Source organism: Bos indicus, chromosome X, assembly GCF_029378745.1.
Source record: "Bos indicus isolate NIAB-ARS_2022 breed Sahiwal x Tharparkar chromosome X, NIAB-ARS_B.indTharparkar_mat_pri_1.0, whole genome shotgun sequence".
Classification (NCBI taxonomy): Eukaryota; Metazoa; Chordata; class Mammalia; order Artiodactyla; family Bovidae; genus Bos; species Bos indicus.
The window spans coordinates 38294368-38310173 of NC_091789.1; the positions used below are offsets into that span (position 1 = coordinate 38294368).

Consider the following 15806-nt stretch of genomic DNA (forward strand, 5'->3'; position numbering starts at 1 on the left):
TCATAGATTAATGGACCATAGGTGTGTGGGCCCTCTATTCTCTCCCACTGATCTATGTATCTGTTTTTGTGCCAGTACCATGATGTTTTAATTACTGTAGCTTTGCAGTATAGTCTGAAGTCTGGATAGGCTTTACCTCTAGCTTTGTTGTTGTTGTTTTTTCTCAAGATTGCTTTAGCAGTTCTGGATCTTTTTCGTTCCATATGAATTTTAAGATTATTTATTCTTCTTCTGTGGGCATTATTTTGATAGGGATTGCATTAAATCTGTAGATTGCTTTGGTTCATATGGACACTTTAACAATGTTAATTTTTCCAACCCAGGAGCACAAGATATCTTTTAATTATTTTGTATTATCTTCAGTTTCCCTCTTCAATGTTGTATAGTTTTCAGAGTATAGGTCTTTTACCTCCTCGGTTAAGTTTATTCTTGGGTATTTTATTTTTGATGTGATTTAAAATGGGATTATTTTCTTGCTTTCTCTTTCTGAGAGTTCATTATTAATGTATAGAACTATGACAGACTTCTGTCTATTAATCTTGTGTCCTGAAACTTGAATTCATTTATTAGTTCTAATAATTTTTTTTTTTTTTTTGTGGACACTCCAGGGTTTTTATATAAAGTATCATGTCATCAGCAAAATAGTAACAGTTTTACTTTTTCCTTTCCAATTTGGTTGCTTCTGTTTCCTTTTTCTTGTTTGATTACTGTGGCTAGGACTGCCAATGCTGCGTTAAATAGAAGTGTCAAGAATGGGCATCCTTCTAGTTTTAGATGGTAGGTTAAGTTGTTTATTTGAGATTTTTCTTATTTTTTGAAGAAGGCCTGTATTACTGTAAACTTTCCTCATAGAACTGCTTTTGCTGTATTACATAGATTTTGGAGTGTTGTATTTCCATTTTAACTTGTCTCAAGCCATTTTCTGATTTCCTCTTTGACTCATTCATTGACCCATTGCTTTTTTTTATTAGCATATTGCTTAATCTCTACACATTTGTGCTTTTCCTATTTTTCTTTCTAGAATTGATTTCTTGTTTCATACTGTTGTGGTTGGAAAAATACTTGATATAATTTCTATCCTCTAAAATTTTTTGAGACTTTTTCTGTGGCCTAGCATGTAATTTATTCTGGAGAACACTCCTTGTGAACTTGAAAAGAATATGTATTTTGTTTTTTGATTGAATGTCCTATAGTATCTATTAAGTTTAACCAGTCTATTGTGTAATTTAAGACTACTGTTGCCTTACTGATTTTCTGTCTGGATGGTCTGTCCATTGATGTCAGTGGGGTGTCAAAGTCCCCTAATATTATTTTGTTATTGTCAATTTCTTTAAGTTTGTTAGTATTTGCTTTATGTATTTAGATGCTCCTGTATTGGGTGCATATTTGTTAATGAATGTAATATCCTCTTCTTATTTATCTCTTTATCATTATATAGTGTCCTTCTTTGTCTTTTGTTATAGCTTTTGTTTTAAAGTCTGTTTTGTCTGATATAAGTATTGCTACTTCCAGTTTTTTGTCATCTCTGTTTGCATGAAATATTTTTTCCACCCCTTCACATTCAGCTCTATGTGTCATTAGCCCTGATGTGAGTCTCTTGTAGGCAACATATTGAAGAATCTTGTTTTTGATCTGATCAGCCAGACTACATCTTTTGATTTTAGCATTTAGCCCATTGACATTTAAACTAATTATTGATAGATATGTCCTTATTTTCATTTTAATAATAGTTATTATTATTCTCTGTTAATTTCTTCTTTCTGTGTCTTCCCTTGTGGTTTGATTATTTTCTTTAGTATTATGTTTGTGTTCTTTTCTTTTTAGTCTTTGTGTATCTATTGTAGCTTTTTGGTTTGTGTTTACCATTGTTTTCATATATGTTGGCCTATATCTACTTGTTTGAAACTGATAGTCATTTAAGTTCAAACAAACTCTTAAGAAATCTATATTTTTTACTCTCCTCCATCACATTTTGTGTTTTTGATGTCATATTTTACATCTTCATGTCTGTCCCTTCTTTATTGTAGTTATAGTTGATTTTATAATTTATTGTATTTTAATCTTTGTATTGGCTATTTAAGTGGTTTTTCCTCAGTCATTGCTATATATTTGGCTTTCCTAGTGGGGTTTTCCTTTTTTAAATATTTTTTCCTTCTTTTCTGCTTAGAGAAGATCTAACATTTCTTTTAGGGTAGGTTTAGTATTGATGAACTCTTTTCATTTTTGCTTGTCTGAGAATCTCTTTATATTTCTTTTGATTCTAAATGGTAATCTTGCTGGGTAGGTTATCCTAGGTCACAGGTTTTTGTTGTTGTTGTTGTTGTTATTTCACTCTTTTTTTTTTTCTTTTTTAAATATAAATTTATTTATTTTAATTGGAGGTTAATTACTTTACAATATTGTATTGGTTTTGCCATACATCAACATGAATGGGCCACAGGTATACACGTGTTCCCCATCCCGAACCCCCCTCCCTCCACCTTCCCCGTACCATCCCTCTGGGTCATCTCAGTGCACCAGCCCCAAGCAACCAGGTTTTTCCCTTTTGAGCCTTTGAATCTATCATACCACTCTCTTCTGGCCTGAAAAGTTTCTTCAGAGAAATCGGCTGATAGCCTTTTTGGGATTTCCTTGTAAATGACTCTAGAATTCTCTCTTTATCTTTAATTTTTGCCATTTTAATTATGGTATGTCTTGTAAGTCTGTTTAGGTTCATCTTTTTTTAGGGACCCTCTGTGCTTCCTGTCCCTGGATGTCTGTTTCCATGTAGAAAGTTTTCAACCATAAGTTCTGTAAATACAATTTTTTATTCTTTTCTCTCTCTTTTCTACTTCTGGAACCCATATAAAGTGAATGTTGGTATGCTTTTGATAGTACATAGAGGAATGGAGTTTGTTATATGCTTTGATCCAAATCAAATGAGACCCCTTTGGCAAAAAAAGCTGCCAGTTTTTTTGACTTGCCTTGCCCTGGTAGAACTACTTCTGAGTGAGCTGCTGAGGGGTATGGGAGCACCCCAAGCTAAAATGCCACAAATTCTCACTGTTCTTATGTGATGTCCAGTAGTTTGTTTGTTTGTTTTCAATAAAAGCTTCCAAATACAATATGCAATAGTTCTGTTGTATGCTTTTGGTAAATTTTCAAAGTTCCCTAATAGTTGCATACAAAAATAATTTTGTACAGTTTTATCATTGCTTTTTGGGGGAATAGCTTCTCTGAGCTCCTCATTCAGCCATTCTAGTAATACCACTTTCTTCTGTTTTCTAATATTTGGGGGTAGTGGTGAAGTAGAAAAAAGTAGCTTTATTGCTTTGCTAGGCTAAGGAGTCCAGAGCGGGCTAATGCCCTCAAAACAATGTGTCCCAACTTGGAGAGGATAGTGAGAAGTTTTATAGTAATGGTTCAAAGAGGGCATGATGCTTGCTAATATTTTAGTTAGGATTTTTGTGTTAATAATCATAAGTGATATTGGTTTATACTTTTCTGATGTATTTTATCTTTATCAGGTTTAGCTTCCAAAGTTATACTTGCTTCATAAAAAGAATTAGAAATAGTCCTTGGTTTTCTAAACTTTCTAACAAATTTTTGAAGCATTGAGACTGCCTGGTATTTGAAGGTTTGGTAAAATTGTCTGTTGGAACCATCTGATCTCAGTGGTTTTGAGAGGTAGTTTTGGGAGGTGGCTTTGGGCGGTAGCTTTGGGAGGTGATTTTGGGAAGGTTCCCTGGCTCATGTGGTAAAGAGTTTGCCTGAAATGCAGGAGACCCAGGTTCAATCTCTGGGTTGGGAAGATCCCCTGGAGAAGGAAATGGCAATCCACTCCAGTATTCTTGCCTGGAGAATCCCATGGATAGAGGAGCCTGGCAGGCTACAGTTCATGGGGGTCACAAAGAGTTGGACACGACTGAATGACTTCACTTTTGGGAGGTGGTTTTGGGAGGTAGCTTTGGGAGGTAGTTTTGGGAGGTAACTTTGTCTGTTTTATTCTATGGAAATTTAAATGTGTAAGATTTCTATCACTTTTTGTGTCAATTTTGGTGTAGTGTATTTCTCTAGAAATCATCCATTTCATCTAGATTTTAAAGTTTATTTGTGTAGAGGCATGCAGAAGTGTCTCTTTAAAAAAAACTCCTCTGTTTCAATGATTGCTTTCTCCTTATCAGTTCTTATTTTGTACATTTGTGCTACCTCTATTGATTAGATTGGCTAGTGGGTTTCCCTCAGATTAAATTTTTACCCCAGGAAACCAAGATTTTGATTTTTAAAAAAGTAAATCCACTTCCTCTGGACTTTATTAATTTTTGCTTGTGTCTTTACTTTATGATTTCTTTTGGTTTTCTCTAGTGTTCCTTTTCTAGCTTTGAACTGGGTATTTAATTCACTTGTTTTCATTTAGTCATTTTGATAGATATAGCTGTTTTAATAAATTTTACATTCTGGGTAGAATTGACTATTTATTCCAGTTACTTGATGGGCCTTTCAATATGTAGATTCAAATGTTACTTTATTTGTGAAACTTTTCTTGGATTATGATTTCAATATTAGTAATATACTATTGTTTTGTTTTTCTTTGGGGGAAATCTAACAATACATATATTGCATCTTCATTGCCTATCTTCTATTTCAATCTCTTTTTCTGTGATTCTTTTTTACTTTATTTTTCATTCCCTTAGGTGTTTTATGGACTTTCTTCATTTCCACTTATTGCATTTTCAGTTGAATATCTTCTTCCCTTGGAATTTTGTAACTTAGGCTTCATTTCTGAGATGGTTTTCTCTTTTTCTTTAATTTCTTTCTTGAGTATTGTTAATCAATTCTTATTTAATTTTCCCCCATTTCCACCCATTTCTCTCCTTTACTTTAAAGCAAAATGTTGGAAATAAACTTTTGATATCTAATATTAATGCTATGCCTTGTCACTTCAGTCGTTGCCGACACTTTGCAACCCCATGGACTGTAGACTGCCAGGCTCCTCTGTCCATGGGATTTCCAAGGAAGAATACTGGAGTGAGTTGCCATTTCCTTTTCCAGGGGATCTTCCTAACCTAGTGATTGAACATGCATCCTCTGCATTGGCAGGTGGGTTATTTACCACTGAGCCACCAGGGAAGCCCAAAACTTACACAGTGCTGTGTGTCAATTACATCTCAATGAAACTGGCAGAAAAAAAGAAATGGTAGTTGTGTGATGGTATGGAGGTGTTAGCTAATGCTATGGTGGTAATCATTTTGCAATATATGTATGACAAATCAGCATATTGTACACCTTTAATTGACAGTGTTTTTACACACATATAGTCACATTCTCAGTAAGGCTTGGTATAACAAAACTATTTGATTCATTAGAAGGTGATAGTACTTTGGAAAGAGAAAAAGTAGAACATGGTCAAGGAGATTAGTAGAGCAGGTGGGGGCAAGGGAATAATATGAAAAAGGGTGAATGTGACAGATATCTGTCTCATAGGAATGTTCATCCACTCTTGAATCCTGTCTTTCCTCTATCACAAATTCCTTAAACTAGCTGATGTTGATGCAGGGGTTTCTCTGTAATTGTGTTATTTGGTGATTTCACTATGAATTTTGTAATAGAAAGTTAGGGACTGTGTACACATATGCAAGTCCCATTCTTAATTTTTTTTTTTGGCCACTCTTTGTGGCATGTGGGATCTAGTTCACTGATCAGGGATAGAACCTGTACCCCCTGTAGTAGGAGCACAGAATTTTAATCACTGGGTCACCACATTCTTTATTAACAATATCCATAATAATTGGTAGGATTTATTAAATACTTAATGTTCCAAGCACTGTTCTAAGTCCTCTGGATGCCCTAACACATCTAATCTTTCCAGAAGTCCTGTGAAATAGGTTCTATTATTGGTCTCACTTTACAGATTAGGAAACTGAGACACAGAGAAAGTAACTTGTCTAGTGTCACAGAGCTAATATGTGGCAGATTAGGGATTTAAAACCAGTGTGACTCCAGAGCATCTTTTAACTTCCCCCTTTAAGAAATATAAACATAGATAGACACATATATCTGTGTATATATAAAAGACATTCTTAATCAATCTCCAGTCTCCATCACATCTTTCTAAGTTGGGAGTTATTCTCTTGCTTGAAGATGATGTTGACTACAGTTAATTTCTCAGAGGCAGCTTGGCTTTTCACATCTCCAGGTTCTAGGGAGACAGTTTGCTCCAGTCCCACATGCTGAGGGCCCTTCCCAGCGATGCTCACTGCCACCAGCCTCCATCTCCTCCTGTGGGCTCTCGTGGTTCTAGCCCCTGGCTTTCCTCCTTACTCTCCAACTGCTCTCTCTCAACATGAGCCAGTCCTCATCTTCCTACTCTTTGAATAGTGAGAATATCTAGGATTTTTTAAACATACTTTTATTAATTTATTTATTTATGGCTGTGCTGAGTCTTCATTGCTTCGTGCACCTTCTCTAGTTGAACCGAGCAGGGGCTACTCTCTAGTTGGGGTGTGCTGGCTTCTCATTGTAGTGGCTTCTATCGTTGCAAAGCGCAGGTTCTAAGACGCTTGAACTTTGATAGTTGCAGCTCCCAGGGTCTAAAGCACAGGCTCACTAGTACTGGCGCACAGACTCTACCTGCCCACAGCATGTGGGATCTTCCCAGATCAGGGATTGAACCCATGTTTCCTGCATTGGCAGTCAGATTCTTTACCTCTGAGCCATAAGGGAAGCCCAAAGTTTCCAGGATTTTATACTTAAACTTTTCTCAACATTTAAAACCTCTAGATTATCTCCTCTACTCTTAGGTTTTAACTCCATCTCTAAGTAAGTCTCATTTGACTCTGCACACATGTATCTTGCTACCTTCTGGATATCTATTTTAATTCAACAGTTATTCTGAATTTTTACATCACACTCTATATGGGTCACATCCATCTCAGAAATGTCTAATCTTAGATTCATCCAGCTCTCCTCTCTCTCTGGATCTGTACTGAAGTGCTGACTCTGGCTGCAGAAATTCATGGTTACCAATTCGTGTTGACACTGTGCAAGGCTATTCCTTTGTTCACCCCATTCTCCTGTTCTTTGCAAGGGCTATTTCATGCCTCCTCTCCTCTTATCAAACTCCAGCTCTGTTTCTGCCATTTCTAAGTACAGAAAATCCATGTGACAAATGCAGCAAGCATTTATTAATCGCTTCCCATGACTCCCCCCAATTAACAGAACCGAAGCATCATACAGAAACCTCTTCAAAATCTAGTCTGCTTTCCACCTGCGGGGGAATGTTCTGGCTGTCCAGCTAGACTGAGTAGCAAGCCTCTCTCCCTCTGGAGCTGAGCACAGGGCCCTGAGCTTAGTTTCAACTGGTGTCCTGCATTTTTCACCACCCTGGCTTGTTTCTTGCAGCAGATGTAGAAGGCCAATCTTTAAGACACCGAGACAAGCGGCTAAGTTTGAATTTGGTAAGTTTGGTACTTGAGTTTCTTTAAACCTTAATTTTTACCAAAACATAGTCTACCCTATATATATTCCCTTGATATCTTTTGAGATTCAGCACTCTGAATCTCTGAGGACCCTTGCAGTCTCCCATTAAAGCTTGAACTTGTCTGGGAACTACTGGACTTCGTGCTCTTTAAGGACCTTACCGGTTCTAATGGTCTGGACACATCTCAGACCTGAGGCAGCTGTTGAGGTCATCCCATTATTCTTAAAGTATTTGCATAAATTTCATTGACCTCTGTCTTCCAGCATGAGTCCTAGGCTAGTCATCACCTACCTCCCATGATAAGTCCAGAGGCAGAGCTTGAGTTAGAGGCTTGTCTAACTCTCCTAAGGAAGTTCAGAGTTATTCCTAGATAATTTGCAACTGAAATCTCACATGCAGCCAAGTTTGCCCACCAGAAGCAGTTTCCATGCTATTCTGTGCTTTCTAACTGGTTTTCATTCCCTTGCAGCCATGCAGGTTCTTCCCAATGTCCCCACCAACTTCCACCAGCACTGAGGACGGCTACATGCCCATGAGTCCCCAGACTGCCGCCTTTGCTCTCGGACCCCATGACAGCTCTGACGATTACATTCCAATGAACTCAGGGAGCATCTCCAGCCCCTTGCCCGAGCTCCCCGTAGACCTGGAGCCTCCCCCCGTGAACAGAGATCTCAAGCCTCAGAGGAAGAGTAAGCCACTCCTGTGTGGGATGGGGGAGCAAGGTGTGATAACTGTGTGGAAAAGCTTCCCTCCTAAGCCTCTCTGCGAAGGAAACACTACAGAAACCCTCCACCCCAGGGGCCTGGGAGAAAGAAGTGGCTGGGATCCGGTGGGAAGGGCTGGGGAGCACTGTTGCTCCAGATCATCAGGGTAACAGGAACCTGGAGACTTGCAGTCATGGCAAACATGGTCTCCAAAGCCAAATCCACTCCAGCGGGCTCATCTTTGGCTGCTTCCCAAACAAAGTCCCAGAAACGAGTGAGTTGGGTGTGAATGGAAGCCCCTTGGTCTCTCTTTGTTTAAACAGCACTTAAATGTAGTCATACTGTCCCCGTTACGTAAGGCAGTCAAGAATGCCCTTTGACACTGATTCCTGAATGCAGACCCAGTCACAGGCCCCATGGTTCAGTGCCCTGTGTGTACCCAGCCACAGACGTGTCTTTGGAGGGAGGGGGAACATGGAGGACGTGGAGGTGAGAAGTGTGGCTCCTGTGGGCACAGGGCTCCAGGAAGTTTCTCCCATCTGCTGAGTGGCAGGAACAGGCAGGGAGGAAGGTGAAAAGGGTTCGAGCAAAAGTAGGTCAGAGTAACTTGTAACTTCATTCTTGCTTGCCGTCCCCTGCCCGGTAGGGCTGGGTGATTCTGAGGAAATACTTGGTACCACGACCATGACTCCTGACACTCCATCAGCTCCACCGCCACCCATCTTTGCTCTTTGGAAAAACTACTACTTCACGTAGCCACTCTCAGAGCTGTAACTAAGCAGCTTGCTTATGCCTGCTCTGCTCCAGCCCTGCCCTCTTCGCTTTGAGTCAAATCCCATTTCCCCTGTGTTTGCCTAACACTAGTGGGAGACAGAGATGACGAAACACGCAGGGTTCCCCAGGTTGAGGGGGAGAAAGATATGTCAAAACCACTTGGAAGAAGAATTATGCAATAGGTACTAAATAGGAGAACAGGCTCTGTCTCAGGTTTAGAGGAAATAACCATTCATTCTGGTGAGAAACCATTTCACAGGCACCTGTAACTTTGAGGTATATATTATTGTTTTGCTTGATTACTTTTCTGTAGCAATCCTGTGCAACAGAAGTTTCTGTAATGAAGAAAATGGGGCTGTTAAAACATGTGAAATGTGGCTAGTGCAACTTGAAGAAGTGAATTTTAAGATTTGATTTAATTTCAATGCACTTAAATTTCAAGAGTCGCATGTGGCTAGTGGCTACCATTTTGAAAGACCTGGTGATGGAGGAAGGTGCAGAGATTTTGGACGGACACAGGGTTGGGGATTCACTGGGTGGCTGGGAAGGTGAACACCTGGGCCAGGAGGGGGTGATTTGGACACACGTGGCTGCACAGCTGACTGAACAGCAGGAACGTCACTGGTGATATGGAGGGAGTTAAACACTATCTACCAGTGTGGAGGAAAGAGCTAGAAGAACAAGCTGGTCAAGGCAGTGATAGGGGAATATGTGCATGACCAACTCAGCAATGTGGGTTGCTGAGTTGGAGTGAGGGTTAGGCACCAGGTGCTTCTTTAGCAAAGGCTACTGCAGTGAACAAACCAGGAAAAAAACCCTGTCCTCCCAGAGTGCAGTCAGTCTAGACCCAACTCAGGAATGTTGGATCATCACAGACAGGTGGATGCCATGAACAGTAAGCACATGAACTCGTGAGAGCCCATGAAGGCCTTCCTGAGCAGGGGATGTTGAGCTGAGATCTGAAGATGACTATAACCAGGCAGAGAGATGGGGAAGATTGTTCTTCACAGAAGGACCACCAAGTAGACAGTGGCCTGGAGGGGGGGATGATTAGAACTTGGGTGACCACCTCTGTCTGTGATGAAAGGGGTCAAGGGTGAGACAGGCAACAGAATGGCATGAGATCAGAGACCTTCATCTGACACCCAGAACCAGGCCTGACTTACTATGAGTTCTCAATAAATGTGTAGTGACGGGATGTAACCCCAGCTGCTGATGTGACCACCGGCTCAGTACTTGTGCCCTCTGCTTCTGCTGAGGCAGGAAACAGTAGGACAGCAAAATGGGCACTCATCATTAGCACTGCTTGTGAGTAAATGTGGGCTTGATGTGCTTAGTAAGTGGAATTGTCATAGTTTTACAGTCTGCAGATTCTGGCCTTGAACCCCTGAGAACTTACGTTGGATGTTCTGTGTTATCTTGTAGCACGGCCACCCACCCTGGACCTGAAAAACCTCTCCACGATCCGGGAACACACGTGTCTAACCAGGACCCACACTGTGCCTTGGTGAGTCTTTGATTGCTCCCAGGGCTCTCATCTGGTGCCCTCTCAGCCTTAGTCAGACCTCTGTGGTGAAAGAGAGCTTAATACAAGGGAGGAGTAAGATTTATTATCTTGAACCAGAAGTGTTTTGTAGGTCACCAAGGAATAACAGTAACTGAATCTCCCAGCACAATGGAATCAAGAATGAGAGTGCTGCTGGGAACTGTCTCTAATGTGTGCTTCCCTCTTCACATTTGCTCATTCCTCTTTCTTTCAAGAACTTTTTTTTCTGTTGCACAATCCTCACAGCCTACAGTAGCCATCCTGTAGATCTGTATTTACCTGCTACAATTCTAGTACCAACAGAGAGAGGTTCTTTTTCAACCTTCAATTCACATTTGTTGGGAGAGGGAATTGTTTTGCTCCAGCTACAGTGGATGCAGCTCTGGCCTGCTGAGCAGGGCTAGCACTGCTGGCATGGCTTCTAGAAGCTCAACTTTGTGAATGGAGTTCTCTCGGTAAACAAACCCTCAAATGTGTCTGCACTCTCTCATCTCACCTTGTAAAAGCTTGAGTTTCAGAGTCCTGAGCTTGTCCTGGTAGTTTCTTGTTGGTTTAGTCACTCAGTCATGTTCAACTCTTTGCGACCCTATGGGACTGTAGCCCACCCCGTTCCTCTGTCAATGGGATTCTCCAGGCAAGAATACTGGACTGCATTGCCATTTCCTTCTCCAGAGGATCTTCCTGACCGAGGGATGGAACCCACGTCTCTTGCGGCTCCTGCAGGTTCTTTACTGCTGTTTTAATCGCTGAGTCATGTCCAACTGTTTGCAGTGGTGGCCCACCAGGTTCCTCTGTCCATGGGATTCTCTAGGCAAGAATACTGAAGTGGGTTCTGTGCCCTCCTCCAGGGGATCTTCCTGACTCAAGGATTGAACCCAGGCCTCCCGCACTGCAGGCAAATTACTGCTGGTTCACCCTAAATACCACAACACACAATTAATCTATAATGGGCCACGTTCCAGACAGGAATGCAGAGCCTCAGCTTGCGCTTCTGACATGGGAGTAGGATGAAAGTGGATTCGTGGTCTTGGTCTCATCTTCTCAGAGGAATGGAATGAGAGCCTCAAAGGAGCATTTCTGTTTTGTTTTTCTCTCAGTGATATGATGCCTTGGTCTCTTTCTAGAAAGCTCATGAGCTGTGGCACATGGGGGGCCTGGAAAAAGAATAACCTTTGAGAAGTGGGAGCCATTTGCCCCATAGTGAGACAGGAGTTGCGGGGTAGTCTCTGTCACTTCAGGAATTGCTTTGGCCGGAAGGAAGTTGCATCTGGAAGGGGAGGGTGAAACCCCTCAGGGGCCATATCAGTTCTTGGCTGGCTTTCAGACCAGCTGTAAGACATTGCTTTGACCTCATCTATATTTTTGTTCCTAGCAATCGAACCAGCTTTCTATCTCCAGAAAGAAATGGTATTAATTCTGCAAGATTTTTTGCCAATTCTGTTTCCAGAGAAGAGGAAAAAAGCTACATCCAAATGGTAATCCTCTATTTTTCATTCTTCTTATTCACCCCAGTCTATATTCTTATGGGTTCACTGTAAAGGAAACATATTGCTCAGAAAGTGCCATGAAATCTTAAAACTATTACTTAATTGTAATGCCAGGTTACCGTGTTTTCCATACTGGGAACAAACTGACATGAAGTTGGTTTTCTTTCCTGCAGCATTCAGCTCCTTGTACCATTTAGGTGGGAAAACTCTGACACTGGATGCTCCCTTCCACCAAACCCCCCGGTAGCCCTGCTCTGACTTCCTCTGCACCTTTACCAAAGATGCATCACTTAGAGTCCTGTTGGGAGGGTGGCCTTGTGTCCTAGCTCATGGGTGGGTATTAGTTTCTGGAGATTTCTTGTGGAGCCTTTCTGTAAACCTGAGTTCACAAAGACCCGGCATGTCTATCCTCTGATTAACCATCTATGGTTCTAGAGTCCTGGTATCTCCTTCTTGCCCTCTGTTTCCCTTCCATTCTATTTCTTTGGATTCTATTGCCAGTGGGTTACTGAGGACAAAGAGGGCCTTTTAGTACCTCTGGCAAGTATCAGGCCCTTTAGCCAGAACTCTCACCACTCTGTGAATTTAAAATCTAGGGAACTATTGAGAGAATTTCTTTTTGAACTGTGAAATTTAGACAATGTTCAAGGCACTGTGACTATATGCTTTTGAGCAGAAACAGCTCTGCCTTCATATGCATGACAGTAACAGGCATTTAAAGTTCTCAAAACAGTCATGTCCAGTGAAGCAGCAATTAAGTGCTGCATTTTGCCTCCATTTAATGGACTGTGCTGTGAGTCCCCTTAATCATATGCAGGTGGAAAATGACTCATATCCAGTCTGCTGTGGTATTCCCAATATTTTTCACACTTAGTAATGGCCCTTGGGAAACTTCTAGAAGAAAACACTCTTATAAAAGATACTGACCAGCTGTGCTTTGTCTCCAGAGAACAGAAAAAGGAAGTGAATCTATAACCTCACAGAAGCAAATGCCGAGTCATTCCAGATGCTAGCAGTTATTTCTGATCTTTCAGGTTGTGAGAAAGCCCAGTGTCTCATTAACAACATCGTTCAGGATTGGTTTCTTGCCTATTTATAATCATTGGTTGATGACTGTCTCTGTACATTATTAAGCGATATGACTCAGTAGCTTAAGAGCCCAGAAAGCTGGCTGAAGGAAGGTAGCTCTGAGGAACTCATCACAGAAATGTGTTTAAAGACTTATCCCATCTCTTTCACCTGTGTGTTTTAACTGCAGTAATACAATATTTTCAAATGTCATTTTTTACAATATTTCACTTGTTCCACAAAACAACCCATTTGGTAGACTGAACTAATATAATTCAATTTTGATTTTGTATATAATCATATGCATAATTTATTCCCTTTAAGGACAAGTTCTTACCTGACTAAAAATTTAGGCTAAAGTCTGAAAAAGAAGTTTTGTTATATAAAAGTCCTGTATTCTTCTTTAGTGACTTTATCTTTTAATGAAATATAGTTGATGCACAGCATTATATTAGTCTCGGATGTACTACATAATGACTGATATTTGCATACATGAATGAAGTGACCCCCATGATAAGTCTAGTAACCATATGGACCTCTACAAGTTACTACAGTATTGTTGATCCTGTTCCTTGTGCTGTGGATTACATTCCCATGAATTACTTACTATATAATGGAGGTGTATGCCTTTAAATCTCCTTCACTTATTCCACCTACCCCTCATCTGCCTCCCTTCTGGCAACCACCCATTTGTCCTCTGGGTCTATTTGCATTTATTTTTTGATTTCACATCTAAGTAAGATCATATGGTATTTGTCTTTCTCTGTCTGACTTATTTCACTTAGCATAACACCCTCTAGATCCACCCATGGTGTCATAATGGCAACATTTCTTCATTTTGCTGGGTCATATTCCATTGTGCATGTATATATATATATCTATCCATCCATCCATCCATCCATCCAGGAGCAAATCTACCCCACTAAGACAACCCATGCTTTTTATCAGCTGTGAAGTGAAGTCGCTCAGTCATGTCCGACTCTTTGTGACCCCATGGACTGTAGCCTACCATGGAATTGTCCAGGCAAGAGTACTGGAGTGGGTTGCCATTTCCTTCATATATATATAACATCTTTATCCATTCATCTATTGATGAACACTGAAGTTGCTTCCATATCTGGGCTATTGTAAATAGTGCTTCAATGATCATGGGACTGTATATATCTTTTTGAATTAGTGTTTTTGTATTGGGGGCAAATACTCAGAAGTGAAATTGGTGAATCATATTTTTAATTTTTGAGGCACCTCCATATTGTTTTCCACAGTGGATGTACCAATTTACATTCCCACGAACAGTGTACAAGGGTTGTCTTGTGTCCACACCCTCACCAACGTTTGTTATTTGTGTTCTTTTTGATGATAGCCATTCTATCATGTTAGTCATTCTGACATTCTGACATAGCCATTCTATCAGGGCTTCCCTGATAGCTCAGTTGGTAAAGAATCCACCTGCAATGCAGAAGACTCTGGTTCGATTCCTGGGTCAGGAAGATCCACTGGAGAAGGGATAGGCTACCCACTCCAGTATTTTGGGGCTTCCCTGGTGGCTCAGCTGGTAAAGAATCCGCCTGCAATGCAGGAGACCTGGGTTCAGTCCCTGGGTTGGGAAGATCCACTGGAGAAGGGAAAGGCTGCCCACTCCAGTATTCTGGCCTAGAGAACTCCATGGGGTTGCAAAGAGTCAAGACTTTCACTTTCATTCTAACATATATGAGGTGATGTTTTATTGTGGTTTTGATTTGCATTTCCTTGATGATTAGTGAGGTTGAGCATCATTTCATCTGTCTGTTAGAAACCTGTATGTCTTTGGAAAAATGTCTCTTCATGTCTTCTATTTTTAAATCAGCTTATTTTTTGTTGTTGTTGCTGAGTTGTATGTGTTATTTGTATATTTTGGATATGAACCTCTTATTAGATGTATCACTTGAAAATATCTTCTCCCATTCAGTGGCCTGCCTTTTTGTTTTATTCATAGTTTCCTTTGCTATGCAAAAGCTCTTTAGTTTGATGTGGTTCCTTTTTGTGTGTGTGTATTTGTTTGTTTCCCTTGCCTGAGGAAACATAACCAAAAAATATTTTTAAGACCCATATCAAAGAGTTAGTCTGTGTTTTCTTCTGGGAGTTTTATGGTTTCAGATCTTACATTTGTCTTTCATCCATTTTGGTTTCATTTTTATATATGGTGTGAGAAAGTATTCCAGTTTGATTCTTTTGCATGTAGCTACCCAGATGGTTGGATGGCATCACTGACTCAATGGACATGTGTTTGAGCAAGCTCTGGGAGTTGGTGATGGACAGGGAAGCCTGGCATGCTTCAGTCCATGGGGTCGCAAAGAGTCGAACATGGCATAGCGACTGAACTGAATGGAACTGTCCTGTTTTCACAACATCATTTATTGAAGAAGCTGTTTTTCCCCCTGTAGTATATTCTTGCCTCCTTTTACATAGATTAATCGACCATATAAGTATGGGTTTATTTCTCTTTATTCTGTTTCATTGATCTATGTGTCTGTTTTTGTGCCAATACCATGCTACTTTGATTATTATAACTGTATTATAGTTTGAAATCAGAGAGTGTGATTCTTCCAGCTTTGTTCTTGTTTCTCTTTCGTAAGATGTTTTTGTGTATTCTGGGTCCTTTATGGTTCCATACAAATTTTAGTTTTTTGTTCCAGTTCTGTGAAAAATGCTGTTGGTATTTTGATAGGAATTGCATTGAATATATAGAATGCCTTGAGGAGTGTGGACATTTTTACAATATTAATTCT

The 15806-nt window shown here is 40.3% G+C and overlaps 1 protein-coding gene across 2 annotated transcripts in view; it reads left to right on the plus strand.

Moving 5' to 3' along the window:
• Positions 1-15806, plus strand: part of GAB3 (GRB2 associated binding protein 3) — an 86284-nt gene that overhangs the window by 58364 nt on the left and 12114 nt on the right. Inside the window, exons 5-8 of one of the 2 annotated variants that reach the window (XM_070784646.1) lie at positions 7384-7436; positions 7929-8148; positions 10363-10444; positions 11856-11958. In XM_070784646.1, coding sequence (XP_070640747.1) covers positions 7384-7436; positions 7929-8148; positions 10363-10444; positions 11856-11958 — 458 coding nt within the window. Of the gene's footprint in view, positions 1-7380; positions 7437-7928; positions 8149-10362; positions 10445-11855; positions 11959-15806 lie in introns of both variants that reach the window. The other variant, XM_070784645.1, reaches the window with a different exon arrangement.